This window comes from Lissotriton helveticus, chromosome 11, assembly GCF_964261635.1.
Source record: "Lissotriton helveticus chromosome 11, aLisHel1.1, whole genome shotgun sequence".
Taxonomy (NCBI): domain Eukaryota; kingdom Metazoa; phylum Chordata; class Amphibia; order Caudata; family Salamandridae; genus Lissotriton; species Lissotriton helveticus.
The window spans coordinates 237,858,654-237,879,800 of record NC_136072.1 but is presented as its reverse complement, the minus strand read 5'-3'; the positions used below and the strand labels follow the sequence as shown (position 1 = coordinate 237,879,800).

Sequence of the window (21,147 nt, the reverse complement as noted above, 5' to 3'; positions counted from 1 at the left end):
TACTTTTGTAACCTCCCATGAGGACTGCCCCTGTTACATGTGCTCTTACTGTTCAAGTTATTTATTGCATTGTGAGTTTAATTGTGCTTGTTTTGTCACAGAACTCGCTCGGGCCCACGCTCGCTCCCTTTCATCGGGCTGCAGCTGCCTCCTCCCTCCTCCCTCCTGCTTGTTTATCATTCCTTTCCTGAGCACTATTTTATGCTGTTCAGCTTCTGCTCCCAGCCATCCCCCCACCACCACCTCCTGCTTGTCGAGTATTTTGGACCATTTTTATATTATGTGAGGAGCTTGCCTCCCAATTTTTTTACAAGGTTATAAGTAAGCACAGCATGGTTTTTGCATCTTAATCCTTATGAGTGGAAATACCAGAAAACTAGAGTTTATGAAAATGCACATCCGGATAATGGTATCTACTTTTAAATAATTCTAAGCTTCAGTTCATTATTTCTGTAGTCATTTGTGGTTATTATGTAGGTGGCAACTTGTTTCGGACATTTCTGGTAGCTCATGAGTGTTTCAGTCTTTTTTTCAAAAGGCATTATGCTTGTTTTACACTTCCTAGGGGCAAATCTGCATGTGACCTCACCGGGGCATTCACTATACAGAATAGAGGCAGGAGCAGTGGTGTCCTGGCAGAAAAGTGGGTGAGGCTAACAGCGTGGCGAACCATCAAAAATATTTCTTTTATGGGAGGCACACTGCAGCCAAAGGGACAGCTCAACCGTGATTACGGGGACACTGTGTCACGTAGCAGCCATATCGCTGATAGTCCGCAGTGTACAGTGATGCTTTCTCATGCACCTTTTTTGAATTTTTTTTGCAGTTATATATTGTGAACTCAAATTAAAGGTATTGTAGTGCTTTATAGAAGCACCAGTGACATTACACAAGGTCACTCATTTTTTCTTTATGGTACGGAGAGATTCAGTAATTTGGTCAGAATAACATTATGTTGAACCAACGCCGAGACTTGAAGGTGGTTCTCTAGTTCCTCAGTTGTCAGCTCTGGTTGTAACACAAGATCCTCTCCCCTACCCAACATTTTGAGAACATAGCAGGTCTACTGTCACCATGTCAGTTAATTCTACTTTCCGAAGTCCCCAGGCCTCCCGCTGCCTGTCACCTTTAGAGAATAATATGACCTTCAGCAGGCATAGGCGACACCCCTTATGCCATGGCAGCCTGTTTTGTTAAGACTGATAGTGTACCTCTTGCTTGCATTCCTTAGGACATTGCGAAGTCCAGTAAGTGGGCCACAGCTCCCGCCCCTAATTTGCTGTACTGCTGGATGCCTCTTCCTAGAATGATGGCACAGTAAGTGGGTCACCATAGGCAGGGTTAAATTTATGCTAGAAGTAGGCCCCGAATAACCTCCAAAAAGTGTTTTTAGCTAAACATTGCATAATATCATGTGGCTGATTTTTTTTAGAAATGTCAAAGGCTGCAGGACACGGGGCAGTTTCTCTTCCCTAAGTTGGATCATATCATTTTTCTTGAGATGATCAACATCTCTTCACCGGGAATAGGCAGGTTTCCAAAGTTTACATTGAAAGCACGTAATTCTCAGAGTTTTTGATATCTTACTGTTTAATAATTTTGATTTAAAGTTTGACCATAAGCAACTCAAGCCAATGTGTGTTTCGTAAACCATTATTTAATTTGTTGGTTCATTAGGGCTTTCAGTTATGGGATCAGGTAACTTTCTGGTGCTAGCTGCTCGTGAGCCTGTCCAATCTGCTTATAATGCTGCAAAATGCCAAATTGGGTGTTAATCCTCAAAATTGAACTGCAATATCAATATCCTTTTAATAGCTTTGAAGAACTTGGCATTCACATATAACTGGGAGTCCATATTTAATTCAGCCTTTACATATTGGGAAATTCCTATTTGCAACGATAAATTAATTAATAAGTCAGGAAACACGTTTTGGTTTGAGTTGCTTATTGTCAAACTTGATATAAAAAAAACTATTAAACACTAAGGGCCAGATGTACAACCATTTACTTTGGCGAGTCGCAAATTGTGTCGAATTGCGACTCGCAATTTGCGATTTGCAAAAGTGAATGTACAACAGTCTCTCAGACACTGTTTGCGATTCCCAATGGGTTTGCAAATTGCATGCCTCATTAATATTCATGGGAAAAGCGCTATTTGCAACCCCATTTGCAATGGCTAGCACTCCCTAGGATGGTGGCCTGCAGACCACCATGTCTGGGACTGCTTTTTAAATAAAGGAGTTTTCATTTTTAAATGGAGACCATTTTCAGTTTCACTTTTTTAAAGGCAGGCAGCGTTCCCTGGGACCACTACCTGCTCTTAAAAAATATTTTCGCATCCATTCACGAAGGGGAAGTGGTCTCTACAACACACAGGAGGATTCATGGAGCTGGTGACTGGATCGGGAGAACGGCGGCCTCAAGACTGTTGTTGGCTGACCGCCACAACCCTGTAATAAGGGATCAGTTTATTTAGGAGCCTCGAATATTGGAAACACAATTTCTTCAAAAAAGAGAATACCTTCCTTGGGAAAGACTGTTCTAAATTCCCCCACTTGGATAAGAAGTGCCATACATGTGATACCATGAAACCTAAATCTAGTCTTTAGTCGTGGACACAAATAGACACCTTCGGGACGGAATTACAACCGACAACAAGGATCAGAAACACAGGAATCTAGCCCTGAAGAAGTCACTGTGTACTCCTTGTTAGCGACGAAACACGTGTTGGCTAGGCTAAGGCTTTGAACAAAGGAGCTTACAATAAGGACAATAAATCCTGGAACCGCACAAAGCAGTGGATGAAGAGTGTTCCTTTTTTTCACGATTGTATTTACTTGTTTTGTATACTACGAGCGTGTTTAGGGGACTTTTGGGCTTCCAGTCAGATATCAGGTCTAAAAGACTGTATGCAAATTAAAGTGCTTTCAAACCCCGATTTTGATCACTGTCTCCTTTAGAGATACAATTCTATTGCTTTGAAGTGGGCTCTTCTTCACGTTTGTACACTTTCTCCCGATAACTGTACATTCCGTGTAGGATGTTCAACTATGGCGGCTGCAGTTTGCTCTGCAGCTCATGATGATTTATCGCACATCAGTAGCTGGGACATGTCGCGTGATACTCTTTGTATATACCGTTACACTTTGGTTTGTGGATTGGACATGTTTTTGTATTATGTTTCCTAAAGGAGGTAAATATAACACAACATTAATTGCGTACACCATGACATTGTGGATAGTGCTACATACATGTTTTTAATTTCCGGATTTCTAGACTTGTTATTTTGGTTTAAAAAAAGTTAATTTCTTCTACAGTATTTATTGTACCAATCCTCAGCTATGAGATTTACTTGGTTACTTTACTACTCACTGGTTCTTCTTGTTGCAGCACAGGACAGGTATGATATCATTTCAGTATATCAATAGGCGGTTAATATCTTGTTTTACTCAATGTTGACTTGACAATGCTTCGACTGATGTGATGGACATGCTCCTTTAATTCAGAAATTTTAGAACAATCGTTAGGATGTAAAAAGGCGAGTTCACTTTAAGACATTTATTATGCTTTGTTTTACTTATGAGAAGCCCTGTTTTTTTACATTTAAAGATGACGGCCACACTTGATTCTTGATTCAACTCTACGTGTATCTCAGGTTGGTGAGTTACCAGTTCCATTAAAATGCCATGACAGAAGGGATAATTTTCTCAACCGTGATACTGCATATACGGGAGGCCACGCATAAGCTATTACACTCACTGGTTAGATGCCGTTAGACAATTACCAGTATTCTTTTGGTAATCTGTATTTTTATTTGTTCGCTAGACGTAACTTTATTGGCCGGTTATTCTTTGCAGTGCTTTAAAGGAGAAGACATGTAAGGGTTTACGCTCCCTCACTGGGTGCATCTTGGAGTCATTGAATGTCTTACTCTTATGGGCATGTAGCATGCTTCATATGTATTTTTATTCATTGTGTTTATTTCATGAAAAACATGTAAGGTCTTTCTTCACTGCTATTACCTACTGCATTAAAGTGCTATTTTGGATCTTTGTCTCTGGTCGCGCGAGTGGGTCTGGAACATTCAGGACTGTCTTACCTGCTGTTCACTGAACCAGGCATATGCCGGCGGATGTCATGGCTCCTTTTGAAATAAAGAAGACTTCTTATTCTATTAATGCAAAGAGTTGTCTAGCCTCCAATCTTTTTTACTGAATACGTTCCTGCGCTACAGCTACATTGCACTTGATTCATAGGATAGTTTTTTGATTTTTAAACTTTTGATTATGTGCTAACATGGCGCCTGATAGTTTACGAAACTTACAGCCTTAGCTTGCCATCGTACGGCCAGCAGCTCTAGACCATTAGTCTCAGATAACTTGCAAATGATTTGGCAAAAAATCGTTTGTGACATAAATTTTGTGACTATATTCCTCATTTTATGTTGTTCTTACCACAAAACAGGGTTGGGTTTTTACTCATAATTTAAGTCTTACGTTAGGGAGTGGAATTAAATAGTCAGTCACCCAGTCCAAAATGGCAGGGATGTTACTCTGATATCCCGTCTTAATATGTTGTGATTCGAGGTGATCCATATGCACTTGCGGCCTGATTATGATGTTGTTAGGAAAGGCTCCAAATGGGATTCGGTTTTAAAGAATCCGATTCGGAACCCTTGTTTCTTAACGAATCGTACACATTTTCCAACGACCGATTACAATGCCCGGGAACTGTTCTAGAAGTCTGAATTGGTTCCGAAAGGCATTTTGACAGCCTAGTCTTTCAGAGCTGATTTGTACAGGTCAATGGAGAGGGTTTCCGGACAAGTGATTATGATGACCGATTGAGACAGCCATTCCAATTTGGTCTGCCCGAAACGAAACAGCTGTCAGAATCTGTCTTTGGGGTCCCGTTGAGGGGCCCCCTTCACCCGGAGGCATACGAATCGGCCCCGCGGGGGTGCCCAGGGGACCCTTCTTCTCAGCATGCACAATGTGGCTGGCACCATGGGATGCCTGCCACAGGGTGCTAGTTTTTCCCCAACCACCCCTTTTTTCAATTGAAGCCTGTATTCTCGTTCAGAACACAGGCTCCCATTGAAGGCAATGCAGGTCCAACTGAACAATGTTGAGAAGCATCGTAATCGGTCATCTGGACTCGCAGGACCCGATTCATTTGGAAACGAGTCAAATTCATTCGGAACAGTTTCCTAACAACATCGCAATCGGGCCCTTGGTGTTTTATACACATTTCTACGTTAGTTCATATAAAGTTTAGTGGGTTAATATAATTCAGTTGAAATATTTTTGAATGTTCTGAATAGCCTTGTGGCTTGGAGGATTTAATCACGCTATACTGTTTCTCTATTATCACGTGCAGTCCAGCAAAAGGCTTTGGAGCGCTTTGCCACATCTTGTAGCGCAGGGTTATCTATTTATTGGAAACCGGCATAGGGATGCATTGTTACACCATGTAGCATTGGGGCTTGTCCCCGTTGGTAGAATTTTGGTGCACTTTAGGGCTAAATTTATGGGCATGAATTGCACCAGATGCTTTAAACCTGAAATTATACAAGTAGGAAAAGTGTTTATCATGCACAGATATTCCTTAGCATTTCAATATATATTTTTTTAAATTTCAATGTTCTTTTTTTGTTCATTTTAGAACTGTAAATGGTCCCTAACTACATGGGGTGGGAATTGTGCACCTGGAGGCTATTACTACAAGATATACAGGGTCCGGAAGCTTGTGTTGTGGCAAACTTCATGCCAACAGCTATTATTATTTCACCATGATATAGTGAGAACAATTATCAAGGTATATCTTGTTCATATCAGGACTAGTGTTTTATCAGTAAGTAGAACATTGCTCTCTTATGGATCTTGATTCTAGATATTTTGGTTTTATACACGTCAAAGGGCAATGAAAGTATTCATTATTGCAGCTACTCCAGTACAATACACTGTGATTTCTTGAAGGAAGGTCTTAAATTATTCCAAAGTTAAAACTTTTTCCTCCTCCTAAGACGAAAAGATTTACCATATCATTACATCACACAGAGGATAGATTATTTAAAGGTTTGATTCAGTTGAATCATGTAGATTAAATATATTGATGGCTATCCTGGGTCCCCAGAGTTTTCAACCAGTTTTTATACTGTTAATTTAATTTACAGAAAACGCTTTATGTTTAGGGAAATGGACCTTTCCACCCTTCCCCTTGATCAATTTTATCTTGATCAACACAAGGACTACCTAGTAGAATAGGCACACGAAGTACCATTAGGCCAACATTCTCTTGGTAAAAATTCAATGACCATAGAATTAATGCACAGTGAATATGGGAAAAAAACACCTTGTGATAGAGTGTGCCTTACTTTTTTTTAAACATTATGACGCACTAATAATTTGATTTGGTGATTTAACGCATGTATGTTTTGTGACGTTTTATGTTAAGCCAATGCAATGTCAATGTTTATTTGCCAGAATGATTTTAAATATTTGTATAAATTGTCTGTGTTTGGTAGCCCTGAAGAAGTCCTATTTGGACGAAACGCATATGCTACTACAAAATAAAATGAAGAAATTATAATGAAAAGATCATGAATAAAGGAATCAAAATTTAAAGAAATAATCCTCTTTGAGTCTGTGCATCAGTTGTTCAATGTAATGTCTACATGCCATACTTTAAATTAATCCTGTATATGATTACATAAAATAACATGGGGTGTGTGCTGAATCATATTTCGTTGTTGTTGATGGAATTTCTTCAGAGTGGAAGATCAAGATGACTGGTCTTGGGGGGGCGTGGCCAGGCGCCAACTAAGATGGCTGCTTAGCCCGCGAGCTCCTCGGAGCCTAAACCCTTCACCCCGATAACATCCGGCAAAATCCGTTGGGGCTGCACTTCACCTACATCCATGAGTGGGTGAGAGGAAGCGGAGCCGCTACACCGCACTCCGGTCCCGATACCTGCTCCCGGAGCCGCGCTGCGTGCCTGAGACCTGGGCCCGGCCGTGGGAGAGAGGCGCGGCCGCGTGGCTGCACGGCCTGGGTGCTACTGGAGGCCCCGGCTTTGAGGCCTACGAATAGCCGGGCTGGCGCCTTGATTGCGAGGCCTCGGAGTTGAGGCGATAGTGCGGAGGGGCCATAGACTTGCACCGTTTCCTGCTGCGAGCCCCCATTGACAGCTTTGTGGACCGCCTGGAGGCCCTGTGGGGCGCGTGATCTGCAGCGCGTCCAGTTGGAGGTGTGGCCGGCGGTGGACCGGGAACTCAGTGGGGGCCATCGCAGGCAGGTGGAGCGACGACCGCCGCGTACAGCGGGAAGTGCCGAGCTCTCTCACGAGGGGGGCTCCTCCCAACACGAGTGCTCCCGAGAGACACCATTGAGAGCCGGAGAGGACAGCATCGGACAGCATCGGGAGCCATAGCGGAACCCCGGAGAGACTGCGTGGGCCACTGGGCAGAGGGCACCTGCAAGACCAACTGTGGACAGGCCCGCCATCAATATTGGGGAGGCCATAAGCGGGCTGTAGCTGGACCTCCTCATCCCCTGTTTGGGAGTGGCGGCTGGTGGAGGCGGGGAACCTAGTCCAGGAGGAGGCAGAGGCTGTATTGGGACTCCAGTTTTCCGCCAGGGCCTGCTTGGTGAGAAAGGGCCCTATAGACTGGCCTGGTGGCGTTCTTGACGGCACGGAGTGCGGGTGTCTGATCCAGGCGGGGCACTGGCACACAGGGGCAGCCTCTGCAGGTCCAACGCTGCCTGAGGGAGAAACTGCACAGCAACTATGAGGCCCAAACAGACTACCGCCACACAGTCTAATAAACTTGATAAGTATACGGCGCAGAAGGGGACACCGCCGGCAGAAGGCACGACGGGGGACACGGCCAGGCAAAAAGAACCGACGCTGGCTTCCATCATGACAGCCATACAAACGCTGGGCGTGACTCTAGAGACTAAGATCAATAGAGTCTCTATTGAGGTCAACCTCCTATGTGTGGACCTCGGGAAAACATCGGAAAACGCCAAAGCTAACGAAGCCGACATCCGAGTGCTCCAAATGTCCACAAAGGCCATGGAACAGCGGATTAACGAACTGGTGCACCAGCACCGACAGATGGCCGTGCGCCTTGAGGACCAGGAAGGGAGGGCCCGCAGAAGCAACATTCGCGTGGTGGGTATTCCGAAGGAGCTGGAGGGGCCCAGTGTGGAACTCTTCCTAGAAGACTTGATTCTAAATCACCTTAAACACAAAAGGCTGTCGAAGATCTTCACCGTCGAACGTGCACACCGTGCGCCTATCCCGAAGCCCAAACCAAGGGTTCCGCCCAGGACAATAATTGCTAAAATCCTAAACTACAGGGATAGGGACGCCATCTTACAAACGGCCAGGCAGGCGGGGGACTTTCATTATGAAAATGCCACAATGCAGTTTTTCCCGGACTTCATGCTCCAAGTGCAGAGGGAGCGACGCTCTTTCATAGGTGTCAAAGCAGCATTGAGGGAGCGAGGAGTCAAATACTAAGCATGGGCGTAAAATCCGTTCCGCTCGCGGATTTTGCGGATTTTCAGCAAATTCGCAATCCGCGAACTCTCGCGAATTTGCCGAAAATTCGCAAATCCGCGCGAAGCGGATTTTTTGCTTGGTCGCACTTGCCAACTAGAATACTATACAATTGTGCGGTGCGCAGCGTTCACTTATCGTCATTCAGCGTTTGCAGAGTTGTTTTTCTCCATGTTCGCGTGTGCTGCGCCATTTTGGATCTTGCTGCGGGATCCCGCGGGAGTTTGTCGACGTCATCGCGGCTTGCCACCTTGCACAGCGTGAGTTTGGCAACGCGAGTATGTCATAAGGCCCGTGATCACGCATCGTGGGAGTCAACACTTGCGAACACGTAGATGCGGCGGGCAGCGACAATCTCGCAATTGCGAGATTGCAAAATTTGCAATTTCGCACAAGAAATCCACCAGCAGGCAGCATAAACCTTGAAAATTATTATTTTTATCAGAATAACTCCTCAGGTTGACATTTGCCTGCACTTTTTTTTTGCAAGGAGTCCATTTTGGGGGGGGGGGGAGGAAGGAAGTGCCCCACAGTCTGCAACTTCCTGTTCCTGTCCAGCAGGCTCCTACCAGTGCTTTCTTCATGTGCTGGTCACTTTGATTTGGATCTTGACCTGGAAGGATTACTTTTTGTGGATGCTGCTGGATATTTGGATTTTTGCAAAACTGAAAGCACTCAGCAGGTGCAAAAGTTCAATCTTATCATTAGTAACCATTCCCTGTAGTGCTTCCTGAGGGGCCCCTTCAGAGTTCAGTTGCCTACTTGCAACTATTCTATGACCCTGCTCTGACCCTCACAGCAGGCTCAGAGAATAGCTACAAGTATACAACAAAGGTCCTGTTAAAAAAATTACACTGCAACAGAAAGCAATTACAGATAAGGAAGCAGGTGCCAGCCTGGAAGTTCAAATTCAGTGACACATTAATCAGCCCCTAATTCATTCATGTCAGTTGAGGCAGGGCAGGTGTGCTTTTTCCCCCATAATCTACAGTGATGAACTAGAGGGTGGCATGGGTGAGCCAGAGGGTGGCATGGGTGAGCCAGAGGGTGGCAGTGGTGAAACAGAGGGTGGCAGTGGTGAAACAGAGGGTGCTGTGATGAACCAGACGTAGAAACAACATGGTCGTGACCGTTGCTACCCGACAAGTAAGTTCCCGTTTGCGAACTGGTAAAAAACCCTTGCGAAATGGCAGAAACACTTGCGAACACACAAAAAAAAAGAAGGAATCTGCAAAATTCGCGAGAGTTCGCGGATTTTGCGGATTGCGAATCCGTAAATACGCAATTTCGCGGATTGCCAATTCGCAAAATCCGCCCATGCTTATCAAATACATGATGTTCTTTCCTGCTAAGCTCAAAGTCATTGCCGGGGGCAAATCCCTCTTTTTCACCTTGCCATCAGACGTGTAAGAATGGCTAGATCGGGAATTGACAAGAGCTGGAGACCGGACTGCCGGTGAGAACTGGAGGGACACTCAGGCTGCGTCGCCAACCTCGACGGCCGGGAGATCGGATGTGGACGCACAGAGTCACCGTTCCTGGAGTTCAAGATCTGCGAGTCCCCGATGAGGGACTCTCCGAGAGGGGGCAGAAAACTGAAGGCGATAGAACTGCTTGCTTGATCATCGACTAATGTAACGTATTGCGGGTACTGGTGCTGGAGGGCGGGCCTTATATGCCTTTTTCTAGGCAGCTAGAATATGGGGGTGGGGGGGTAATGATGGTTGGCCCTACAAGGGTCTGGACCTAATCAAATCTTACGCTTATGACAGTTGATCCCCTCCTCACTCGCTTGATCGGGTGACCCACACAAGCCCGGTGCGGGCTGTAACATTGGCTGTGAAGGACACGGCTCTGCCGCAGAGGAACAGACACTTGGTTTCAGATGAAGTGTAGTCACTACAGTGTAATGCGAAGTCGATTGGGGTGGGAACAGGTGGTGGCTGGAGTTGGGGGCCGGTGCACGCTCCTCAGAGAGAAGGAATCCCTAGGGGGTTGACGGGGTGTTAGGGGTTGTTTCCTTCCTCCATTCCAGGTTGGGGCAAAAGGCGCTCTGCTAATTGGGGATGTGGGTAGTTCAAAACCTACGGAGCAGGGAAGCAGGGAGGGGTGTCCGGGGGGCGTGAACAGTTGTTGGGGGTTGGCAGGAGTTGGGGTTGGGGGGGGTTGGGAATTGTTTGGTGTGGTCACAGCATATTGTGGTGATTATTTTGCAGCAATGTACCAGGGACTTCAGGGCTTTTACTGCAGTTCGCAAAGTGTACCGCAATGGGGTGGGATAAAAGCCTCAGGATTCTGAGTTGGAACGTCAACGGGCTGGGGGATAGGAGAACCATAGTGCTGCAATTTATTAAACGACACCTACCGGACGTAGTGCTCCTACAGGAGACTCTCCTACTGGGCAACACGTGCCATGCGCTTAACAGGTTAGGGTACTCCCTTGTGATTCATGCTGGCTTTACTTCGGGGTCCCGCGGGGTGGGTATAATGGTACTACGGAGCTTTCCCTTGGTCGTAGACCATAAAGATTCAGACACACTTGATCGATATGCTGCCATCTCTGGTAAATGGGAGGGCCGTAGGTTGAACCTGGTCACTAGCTACATCCCGCCCGGGCTTCAAACCCACTCTTTTCAAGATCTAGGACAACTACTCCTCTCCCTTCCGGATGGACAGCTCTTTGTGGGCGGCGATTTTAACGCTGTGATCTCGGGGCACTGTGACAGACATCCTCCAAGGGACATACCTTCCGGTCAGACATGGTTAGCTGACTTCATTGAGACATTTGGTCTAACCGACCTCTGGTGTTTCAAACACCCCAACGACAGTCAATTCACCTTCTTTTCCGGCCCTCATTGTTCATTCTCCCGCTTAGACTACATATACACACCGTTACAACATGGCACCGCCATCCAGGAAGCCACCCACTTAGCGCGGGGTATCTCGGACCACTCCCCTCTGCTGGTCCATCTCATTATCGGAGATAAATGGGAGGGTAGTATAGCGCCGATCAATGCCTGGTATCTCCGTAATGCAGATACCCATAAAGCTCTTACGCTGGCGATTGACCGATATTTTGAGGATAACGATGGCACAGTGGACTCCTCTGTGGCCCTCTCGGCGATTGCGGGCCGTCGTAAGGAGCGGGAGGCGCAGATGGTCAAAATGGAGGGAGATTTACGGGACCTGAAGGTGGCTGTGCTTGCCGAAGGGGATCCGGAGATAGCCCACCAGATGCAACTCAAGAGGGCTGAGTATATGGCGCTGGCCACGGATGCCGCCAAAACCGTTCTTAGAGATAGAGAGGGCAGGATCTACGACCAGGGAGACAAGGCGGGCAAGCTCATAGCATGGCTGGATAAAAAGCAACCAGCGCAAAAGGTGGTAGCGGAACTTACAACCGAGACGGGAGCGGTCATAACCGAACCCCGTGAGGTCGTAAAGTAGTTTGAGCGGCACTACCGAAAAGTTTATAGTAGAGGGTCAGACCGGCCTGAGGAAGACTCTGTTGATTTACTGGCAGGTATTCGTCTGCCTGCCCTCACAGAGGAAGAACAGGAAACCTTGGAGGCTCCACTATCGACGGAGGAGCTGGGTCGAGCTATCTCCGACCTTCGTTCGGGGAAAGCCATGGGACCCAAAGGGCTTCCCATTGAACTTTACAAGCTCAAGTCGGACGGCCTCAGCCCATATCTTAAACGGATGTTTGAGGAAAGCAAGGAACGGGGAGTGTTGCCAAGAGACCAACGTATAGCCACCATTGTGGCCATCCTGAAGGATGGCAAGCCCAGGGACTCATGTGCCTCCTATAGGCCTATCTCTTTGTTAAACTCGGAACCCAAGATCCTGGCTAAGGTTCTCGCCAATCGGCTCAAGCCAGTCCTGCAGACGCTGGTGCATCCGGACCAGTCGGGCTTCATGCCACATCGCAATACTGCACTCAATCTCCGTCGAGTACACGGCGTGTTGGGGCGCTGCCACGCCATTTGGGAGGATGCAGGTCACTGTTAATAATACCAATTCCGAGGTCTTTTGTCTGGAAAGAGGGACACGACAGGGGTGCCCCCTTTCGCCCCTGCTTTTTGCCCTGTCTTTGGAGCCACTAGCTGCTTGGATCAGACAAGACCTTTCTATAAGGGGGCTCCAATGGGCAGATGGTTGGGAGGACAGGATATCGCTTTATGCGGACGACATCCTTCTATACCTCGCGAGCCCTCGCAAGTCACTTATGGAAGCCATGGACATTTTTACTAGTTTCGGAAGGAATTCTGGATACAGTATAAACTGGGGCAAGTCTGTAATGTATGTCCTCCACGACGACCCTCCGACGGTCCCCGTTAATTGCCCAATTAAGATCGCTTCTGATGGGTTCAAATACCTGGGTATTTTTGTCTCCAAGGACGCGGCTACCCGGTATGAGAAAAATCTCCTGCCACCTATGCACCGGTTCAAGAGGTACTCTTCCTCCTGGCGGAAGCTCCCATTGTCACTGTTGGGCAGGGCATCACTCTTTAAAATGATGGCACTGCCGAGATTTTTATACGCCCTGTAGAATTACCCTGACCTGGTGCCGCAGTCATATTTTGCATCTCTCGAATCCACGCTCAGAGAGCTACTATGGTCCGGGGCGCTCCCTCCAGAAGCTGACGTTAGGCTGGTTTGATGGAGGCATAGCGCTCCCAGATATTCATAAATACTATTGGGCTGCCCACCTTGCAGCCATTAATCAGGGCACGTACTGCGATGGTAATGATCCGGGTATGGAATGGACCGGTGGCTCCTACCCGGAGGGGAACTATGAGGCGGCGCTGTACTCTAGGCCTGGCAGGTACCCACTTACCGGGCCCACCAAACACTCAGTACAAATCTGGCACATATCGCAACGGAAATTGGGCTGGGCTAACACTCTGACTATGGCGACCCCGTTATGGGCTTCCGAAAGACTAGGTACCCTGAGCCGCACTAAAGGGTTCCGCAACGGGGACCTTATCAGGATCTCCCACATAAAAGACCTGTGGGGTGCCGGGGTGTTGTTTCTTTCGCCTCTCTCCAATGCACATATGAGCTTGCACAAACAGAACATTACCGTTACCTGCAGGTCCGACACTCCCTCCAATCCAACATTCCCCCTGGGACTCTTCCCCCAGCCTCATCCCCCCTGGAGGACAGACTGCTGGATGATCACCTGCACGAACATGCCATCTCCCTCACATATAAAAAAGTATCAACAACTCCCCAGACGTATTACAATCTCTTAAAAGAAAGTGGGAGTCCGATGGGTTGGAAATTGACGAGGAAGAGTGGAGGAGTGCGCTAGCGTCCCCCAAGGAAGTAGCCATATCAGGTAGAATTCGCTTGATTCAGCTGAAAATTCTCCATCGAGTATATATCTCAGGGACAAGATTGCAACTGATGGGGCGTAGTGCGGACGGACTTTGCAGGAGGGGATGTGGTGAGGTAGGGACATTTTTCCACATTATATGGGAGTGCCCATTGCTCCAGACTTATTGGCAACGGTTACACCACTGCATGAGGGAGGTGTGGGAGGTGGAACTCCGGGTTGAGGCAAAGCGGTGTCTATTAAATATATGAGAGCCCACTGATCTGTCAACCCGTGGGAGGACCTGGGCCACACTGGGCTTCACAATCGCGAAACGGAACATTGCTAGGTTGTGGGGGGCTGCGGGGACTCCGACACTTGGTACCTGGAAAACGGACATGGACTGGTGCATGCTCCAGGAGAAGACAGTTTATGTGGCATGGGGATGCCCACAGAAATGGGTCGGTATCTGGTCCAGATGGATTGAATATAGGGGCCACATTTGCGAACCCCCCCAGATTTCCCGGGCTGACGAACCACTCGCATTGTTGAATATCTGATGATGAACTGTATTGAGTAATATCATATGTATGTAACCTCCTTTCTTCTGCTTTGATTTTCCCACGGTATAATTGTAAGTTTTTAACTGTATGACTGTGATGTACACCACTGTTTTCTTCACAGTTAATAAAAAGTAAAAAAAAAAAAAGATGACTGGTCTTCCAGATTCGTGCACCACTGTATTTGTAGCTTAACCAGTGCCCACTACAGTGATAACTGTGATATTCTTTTGCCTCAGTCTCTCTTTGTAAATCATTAATTAATATAATCATGTGGAGCTGTGGATTATTCAGAGAATAACACCATTATTATTTATTTCTAGTGAATTTAAAGAGAAGCCGTGGCTGCATCAACTTGGCATGGCAAGGATTCTTGCAAGGAAGACTGTCTGCAACCCTCTTTTCTGAACAACCTGCATCCAAAAGAAAATTTGCACTGTGTGACAGAATTATAATGATGTTAAATGGATAACATGTACTGGACGCCACTGAAAGTGATAAGTTTCAAGATGGCCATACCAGGCATTGTCAGCACTCCTAATTCCCAAAATAAATAGGACAAATATACTCCTTTTTGATGAAGAATCAAATGAGACTGTACACAATATCAATGAGTTGGCCACTTTATGGGATCATATATTTAAGTAGTTATTTTACCAGTCAAGAAGGCTTTGAGTACTGTGTTAGTAAACTATGATGAATATTTGCTGGAATTTCTAAAATATCACCACAGTCAATTTTGGGTAGAGCTGTACTTATAAAAATTATTGTTATTCCAAAATGATTTATCTATATAACAGGGGCAGATTCTTTGAACCTTGGTTCTTTAAACCCTGGCTGGCAAGCTGTGTGAGAGTACTTGTTAGAGAAGAACACCTTGTGTGAGATGAGAGGTGATGAAATGGGGGCTGGCTGGCCATGGCATGCCAAACGTTTTACTCTACCGGTGAATAGCTGTAAGTCCCCAGCTAGATGTGACATTTAATGCACCCCACCACCATTGGGGTTCCATATTGGGACACTCTGAGATATCAAAATCCATGTAACCCCCAAACTGTGACTCTGATGCTCTACTGGGCCTTGTTAGTGACCTCTCAGACATTAGTTCTCCTCGAAACAGCCCCCCCACATCTTAGGTCTGGGCCTCTGTCAGCATAATTATAGATTGAGTGGTGCAGAAGCAGCAGCAGCACTACTCCTAATGATGCCATGTAACCTCCAGTGTAAATCAAGTCCAGTGATCCCAGGGACCCCTTTATTGTTTATTGATTTTTTGTAACGAAAGTTGATATCTGCAAACATAATTTGAATTCTGAATAAGAAAATTATTGAGAATATTTTAACAAGTCCAGCTGGAAAAATGATCATAATCCTCTCCAGTGGTCCTGTTATTACAGTTACCTGTCGCTTGCCGAGTGGCCTGATGATCTGGGAACACTGCCTAAAGTATTGAAGGAAGAAAATTATTGAGAATATTTTAACAAGTCCAGCTGGAAAAATGATCATAATCCTCTCCAGTGGTCCTGTTATTACAGTTACCTGTCGCTTGCCGAGTGGCCTGATGATCTGGGAACACTGCCTAAAGTATTGAAGGAAGTAAGAAACCTTGAAATGACTATGGGCTCAAAGTTATCAATGAATGCCCATGAAGACAAACTACCAAGATCAAGCTTTGTTACTATAAAAACTCAGCGACAAATCTTCCCCCATTTGGGATTTCCACACAAGGTCTAGGCTACCATCTCCCTTGTTCTGTCCAAACTCGATTACGCCAATAGCCTCTAACACGGATCACCTTTAACGACCATGAAAAAACTTTAACAGATTCTGACCTCGGCTGCCAGACTACTCTTACATATAAAACCACAAGACCACATCTCCCCTGCCTTGAAAGCCCTGCATTAGTTACCAATTGCCAGAAGATCCACATTCAAGCTGCTTTGTATCACCCACAAAGCGATACATGGAACTGGACCGCTCTTCATCAGGAAAAAAATCACCAAACTGATTCAACAAAGAAACCCCCGCTCTAGAGTGGCACCTCGCCTCAAAACCCCAATGTACAAGAAAAAAAACATGGGTGGCACATCCTTCTCTGTTCAAGCAGCCAAACTATGGAACTCTTTACCCCCAACATAAGATGCACGGATAACTACCTTAACTTCAGAAAACTACTCAAGAATTGGCTCTTCCCCACATAACCACCATCAATCCAAGCAACTGACTAACATATCCACCACTCAAATTACTTTCATATTTCATTATACTAATTCACCACTAATCCTTTATGGGTTTCGGAGTAGCGTGCTTCTCACTGAAAAAAAGCTTCAACATCCAATCATGGGTAGCAAGCGCTATATAAATGCAAACCTTTTTCCCTCTTCCATCCCTCCACTATCCTTCTCAATACAGAAAGCTGACTAACATATCCCCCACTCAGGTTGCTTTCATATTTCACTATACTAATTCACCATTTATCCTTTATGGGTTCCGTAGTAGCATGCTACTCACAGAAAACTCGCTTCAACACCCCATAAGGGGTAGCAAGCGCTATATCAATGCAAATATTTTTCCCGCTTCTATCCCTCCAGTATCCTTCTCAATTAAGCATGGGCGGATTTTGCGGATCCACGATTCGCGGATTTGCGTATTCACGGATCGTGGATCCGCAAAATCCGCGGATTTTGCGGATTTGCGTATCCGCGGATTTGGGGCGGGGCTTCCATGCGAGTGCACATGCCTCTTGTGTGTATAAAAGGTCGCGGGGCTTCCATGCGAGTGCACATGCCTCTTGTGTGTATAAAAGGTCAGAGACCGATCAGAGCAGCAGATGAAGAGACAGAACCTCCTGGTCACAGGAACAGCACGGGGATTGGGCTTGTGAAAGTCAAGGTTGCAAAGGCCTCTATCCAGCATCACAGCTGATTTTTGACGGTAGATTTGGGAAGAAGGCACATCTGCCCAGCCGTTTCTTTTCTAAAAACAAGTGGTATAAAAACAGAGCCTAGTTGCTCTAAGTTTCCATATGCAGGGTAAAATGCGCAATGTGCAAAATACAAAGTGGCTGGTTCGATAATTAGGTAGCGAGAGGTTTCAAAGATCGTTTCAGGCAGCAGTACTTCTCTGAACCAGTGTCTTGTGTGCCGGCTGCACTGGTGATCTCAGGCCGCCATACACCAACGCAAGGCCCGACTCCCGAACTGCCACAGTGCTGTGCTCCCCTCAATGTCCGATACCAGGCTCACAGTTGGCTAGCTAATATTTCCCCTCCCTGGTGCCAGGTTGCTCTCAGCACTTGCTGGGTATACTTTTCATGCCACCCAGCCGTTGAAATGCTTGTCTCTAGGAGTACTCCCTGACTATGTGTCTCACCATCACCACACATCAAGAGGGCGATAACTGGGAAGGATGGGGAGGTCACCAGACCAGGGAAGCAGGCATTGAGCACTCAAGGGTGTGGGTCAGGAGAAGGAGATGGCCTCTGTGTGCATCTTAAGGAAGAACCAAAGCTAACGGCTGCCATTTTAGGGTAGTGAAGGCCATAGCTCTTCAGCTGTTGCATTTGAGCCTCAACTAGTTCCAGCGACCATGTGTGTGTTACTATGCAATCGCGCCGAAGGGCGCAGGGGTCTCTTGAGTGAGCTGACCAACCATCATAGTGAGTAAATGGCGGGAAGACGGTGCACACCGCGAGTGTGTGGGCGGGGCCAAACGGGCGGGGCTTCCATGCGAGTGCACATGCCTCTTGTGTGTATAAAAGGTCAGAGACCGTTCAGAGCAGTCAAGGATGCAAAGGCCTCTGTCCAGCATCACAGCGGATTTTCGATGGTAGATTTGGGAAGAAGGCACATCTGCCCAGCCTTGCCAACACTCACGATTGATTTTGGGCTGACGAATGAGTAACTGCATTTGAGCTTCAACTAGTTCCAGCGGCCATGTGTGTGTTACTATGCAATCGCGCCGAAGGGCGCAGGGGTCTCTTGAGTGAGCTGACCATCATAGTGGGTAAATGGCGGGAAGACGGTGCACACCGCGAGTGTGTGGGCGGGGCCAAACGGGCGGGGCTTCCATGCGAGTGCACATGCCTCTTGTGTGTATAAAAGGTCAGAGACCGTTCAGAGCAGTCAAGGATGCAAAGGCCTCTGTCCAGCATCACAGCTGATTTTCGATGGTAGATTTGGGAAGAAGGCACATCTGCCCAGCCTTGCCAACACTCACGATTGTTTTTGGGCTGATGAATGAGTCACTGAATTTAAGCTTCAACTAGGGCACATGCTTTATTGATATCTGTAAGTGCCTCCGGTTGAGGTTTAATTTTTGTGCCAGGACCATCGTGCCAGAATGAACCCTGCCCTTCATATTTATTCACCTTCCTGGCCTGTTGTAACTATTTTAGGATGGCGCTGGCAGCTTGCCGGCGCCATCGTAAAATAGTTACAACAGGCCAGCAAGGCTTGAACTTTTGCCCCGAATCCGCCGCTCGCGGATTTGCGAATTCGCGGTAAATTCGCGGGAGTTCGCGGATCGCGGATTTACCGAAAATTCGCAAAATCCGCGAGCGTAACGGATTTTACGCTCATGCTTATTCTCAATCTAAAAAACTGACTAACATATTCACCACTCAAATTACTTTCATAATTCAGTATACTAATTAACCACTAATCCTTTATGGGTTCAGGAGTAGCATGCTACTCGCCGAAAAAGCAATTTGATGCCTCATCAAGGGTAGTAAACGCTATATAAATGCAATTACAATACAATACAATGATCACATGTATCTTTTAGTATAAAAGAGGAATGCAATCTGCAGATTGGAAACATCAAGGACATACAATCCCCAAACTGTTCCTCCCCAGAATTGGCTGGAGAGGATATACAAATTTTTCACCAAAATGGTTCTTCAATGAATACCTCTTTGTTTGATGACATGAGGCCACCAGGACTGTAGTGGTTGCTGTCTGGTTCAACCTGGGTGACTGGATGTTTGATCGATAAAGATCCCTTATTTGTGATTGGCAGTGAGCTGCTGCCTGGTGACATAGACTGGACATATAAAATGTATGCTTCCCACAGCTCTCTGAAACTCTCATCCTGATCAGGGACCTTCTTCTACCTGGACCTGAGGCTGATGCCCTACTACAGTTCAGCTGGTCAGTCCTGCCACTGCCAACAATGTGTGATGGAAACCATCAGCCATGCCAAAGAGTTCAGAGACACTGACCAAGATTGTTGCAACTGACTATTTGTATCGCACCATAAATTGGAAGATGCTATGTAAGATGAACCCTACAATTGCACAATTGGATGAGGAATTTTTCTACCCTACCTCCCCATTTAGCCCTGTACTTGCAACCTAGCTTCTACCCTGCCTGGCACTGAGCTCAGGCTCATCAACAACCTGAGTGCTCATAGTCCTGTAGTAATATATCTGAGCCATACTTGTTATTTCTTGTAACCTGTCTGGCTCTGCAGAGATGCAGAGCTTGCTGCAACCAAACATCAAAGAATCACGCCTTTCACCAACCGACTAGGGATAGATACACTGTACTGATCAATTAGTACTCAATTGTTTGAGATACTGTATACATATACAGGTCACTTTTGAATGCACAGACCTATGTATTCTTTGTCTTTTGTGCAAACATAGGGCATGTTAATAACTAAGGGTATGGAGCTTAGATGAATGTTGTTGCCAAGCTCTCGGACGCTTCTTAATTTGCTTGTTAATTTTGCGATATATTGGGCCATGTCAATAAACAATCTCACAATTTGTTTCACGCTTATAAGTCCTGAATCATATCAGGGTAAATATTTAAACTTGCTTCATTTACTTAATTTGTAAATGTCAATAGTGAGGCACATATTTGTGCTATTTGGGTTCCTAAGATTCTCTTGTTATTGCTATCATTCTGGTTATATATATATATATATATATATATATATATATATATATATATATATATATATATATATATATATATATAATGATATATTTATATATATATCGATGTTTCACTACACTTACAAGCAAGTGCAAAATAAGGAGTCTTTGGGTGTGAACAGCTATGAAGGCTTTGTGCTTAGGGATTTCTGTATGAACACTGTCTCATCAGTTGATCTGATTGCTAAAATGTTCTAGTCAATGGCATGATTACAAATTTTAAGGGCCTTGAGGATCGGATTTCTGACAGAATATTGACTCCAACAATATCGAGGTACATAAATATTGGGTCAAAATATTGATTACAAAAATATAGTTTACCTATTTTTATAATGGTAAGTATAAAAAATCAATAAACAAATGCTGTTTTGACCTAATATTGTTTGAAAACATACACAAATATCGTTTTTAATATATATAGTTTAAAATAGTAAATGTTAAATATTTTAATGTATAATATTTTTTTATTATAAATTAAATAAATGTAAGTAACATTTATTTGGCTATATAAATATATACTTATATAAACATACAGACATAAATATAAATGTGTGTATATTTATATATACATATATAACACTATTAATAAAAATATATTTTACATTATATTCTTTTATTTACTACTATAAAAAGCAAATATAACTATATGCATACATATAACAACAAAATTAATATATATATATATATATATATATATATATATATATATATATATATATATATATATATATCTTCCATCAAATGCCATCAAAACTGCTGAA

General features: G+C 45.3%; 1 protein-coding gene across 1 annotated transcript in view; it reads left to right on the top strand.

Annotated features, from left to right (window-relative positions):
* The window catches only part of ANKUB1 (ankyrin repeat and ubiquitin domain containing 1), a 108,819-nt gene extending 93,813 nt beyond the window's left edge, over positions 1 to 15,006 (top strand). The window contains exon 6 of the mRNA XM_078666369.1: positions 14,769 to 15,006. Within this exon, the coding sequence (XP_078522495.1) occupies positions 14,769 to 14,853 (85 nt within the window). The 3' untranslated portion in view covers positions 14,854 to 15,006. The remainder of the gene's footprint in view (positions 1 to 14,768) is intronic.
* The last annotated feature ends 6,141 nt before the right edge of the window (positions 15,007 to 21,147 follow it).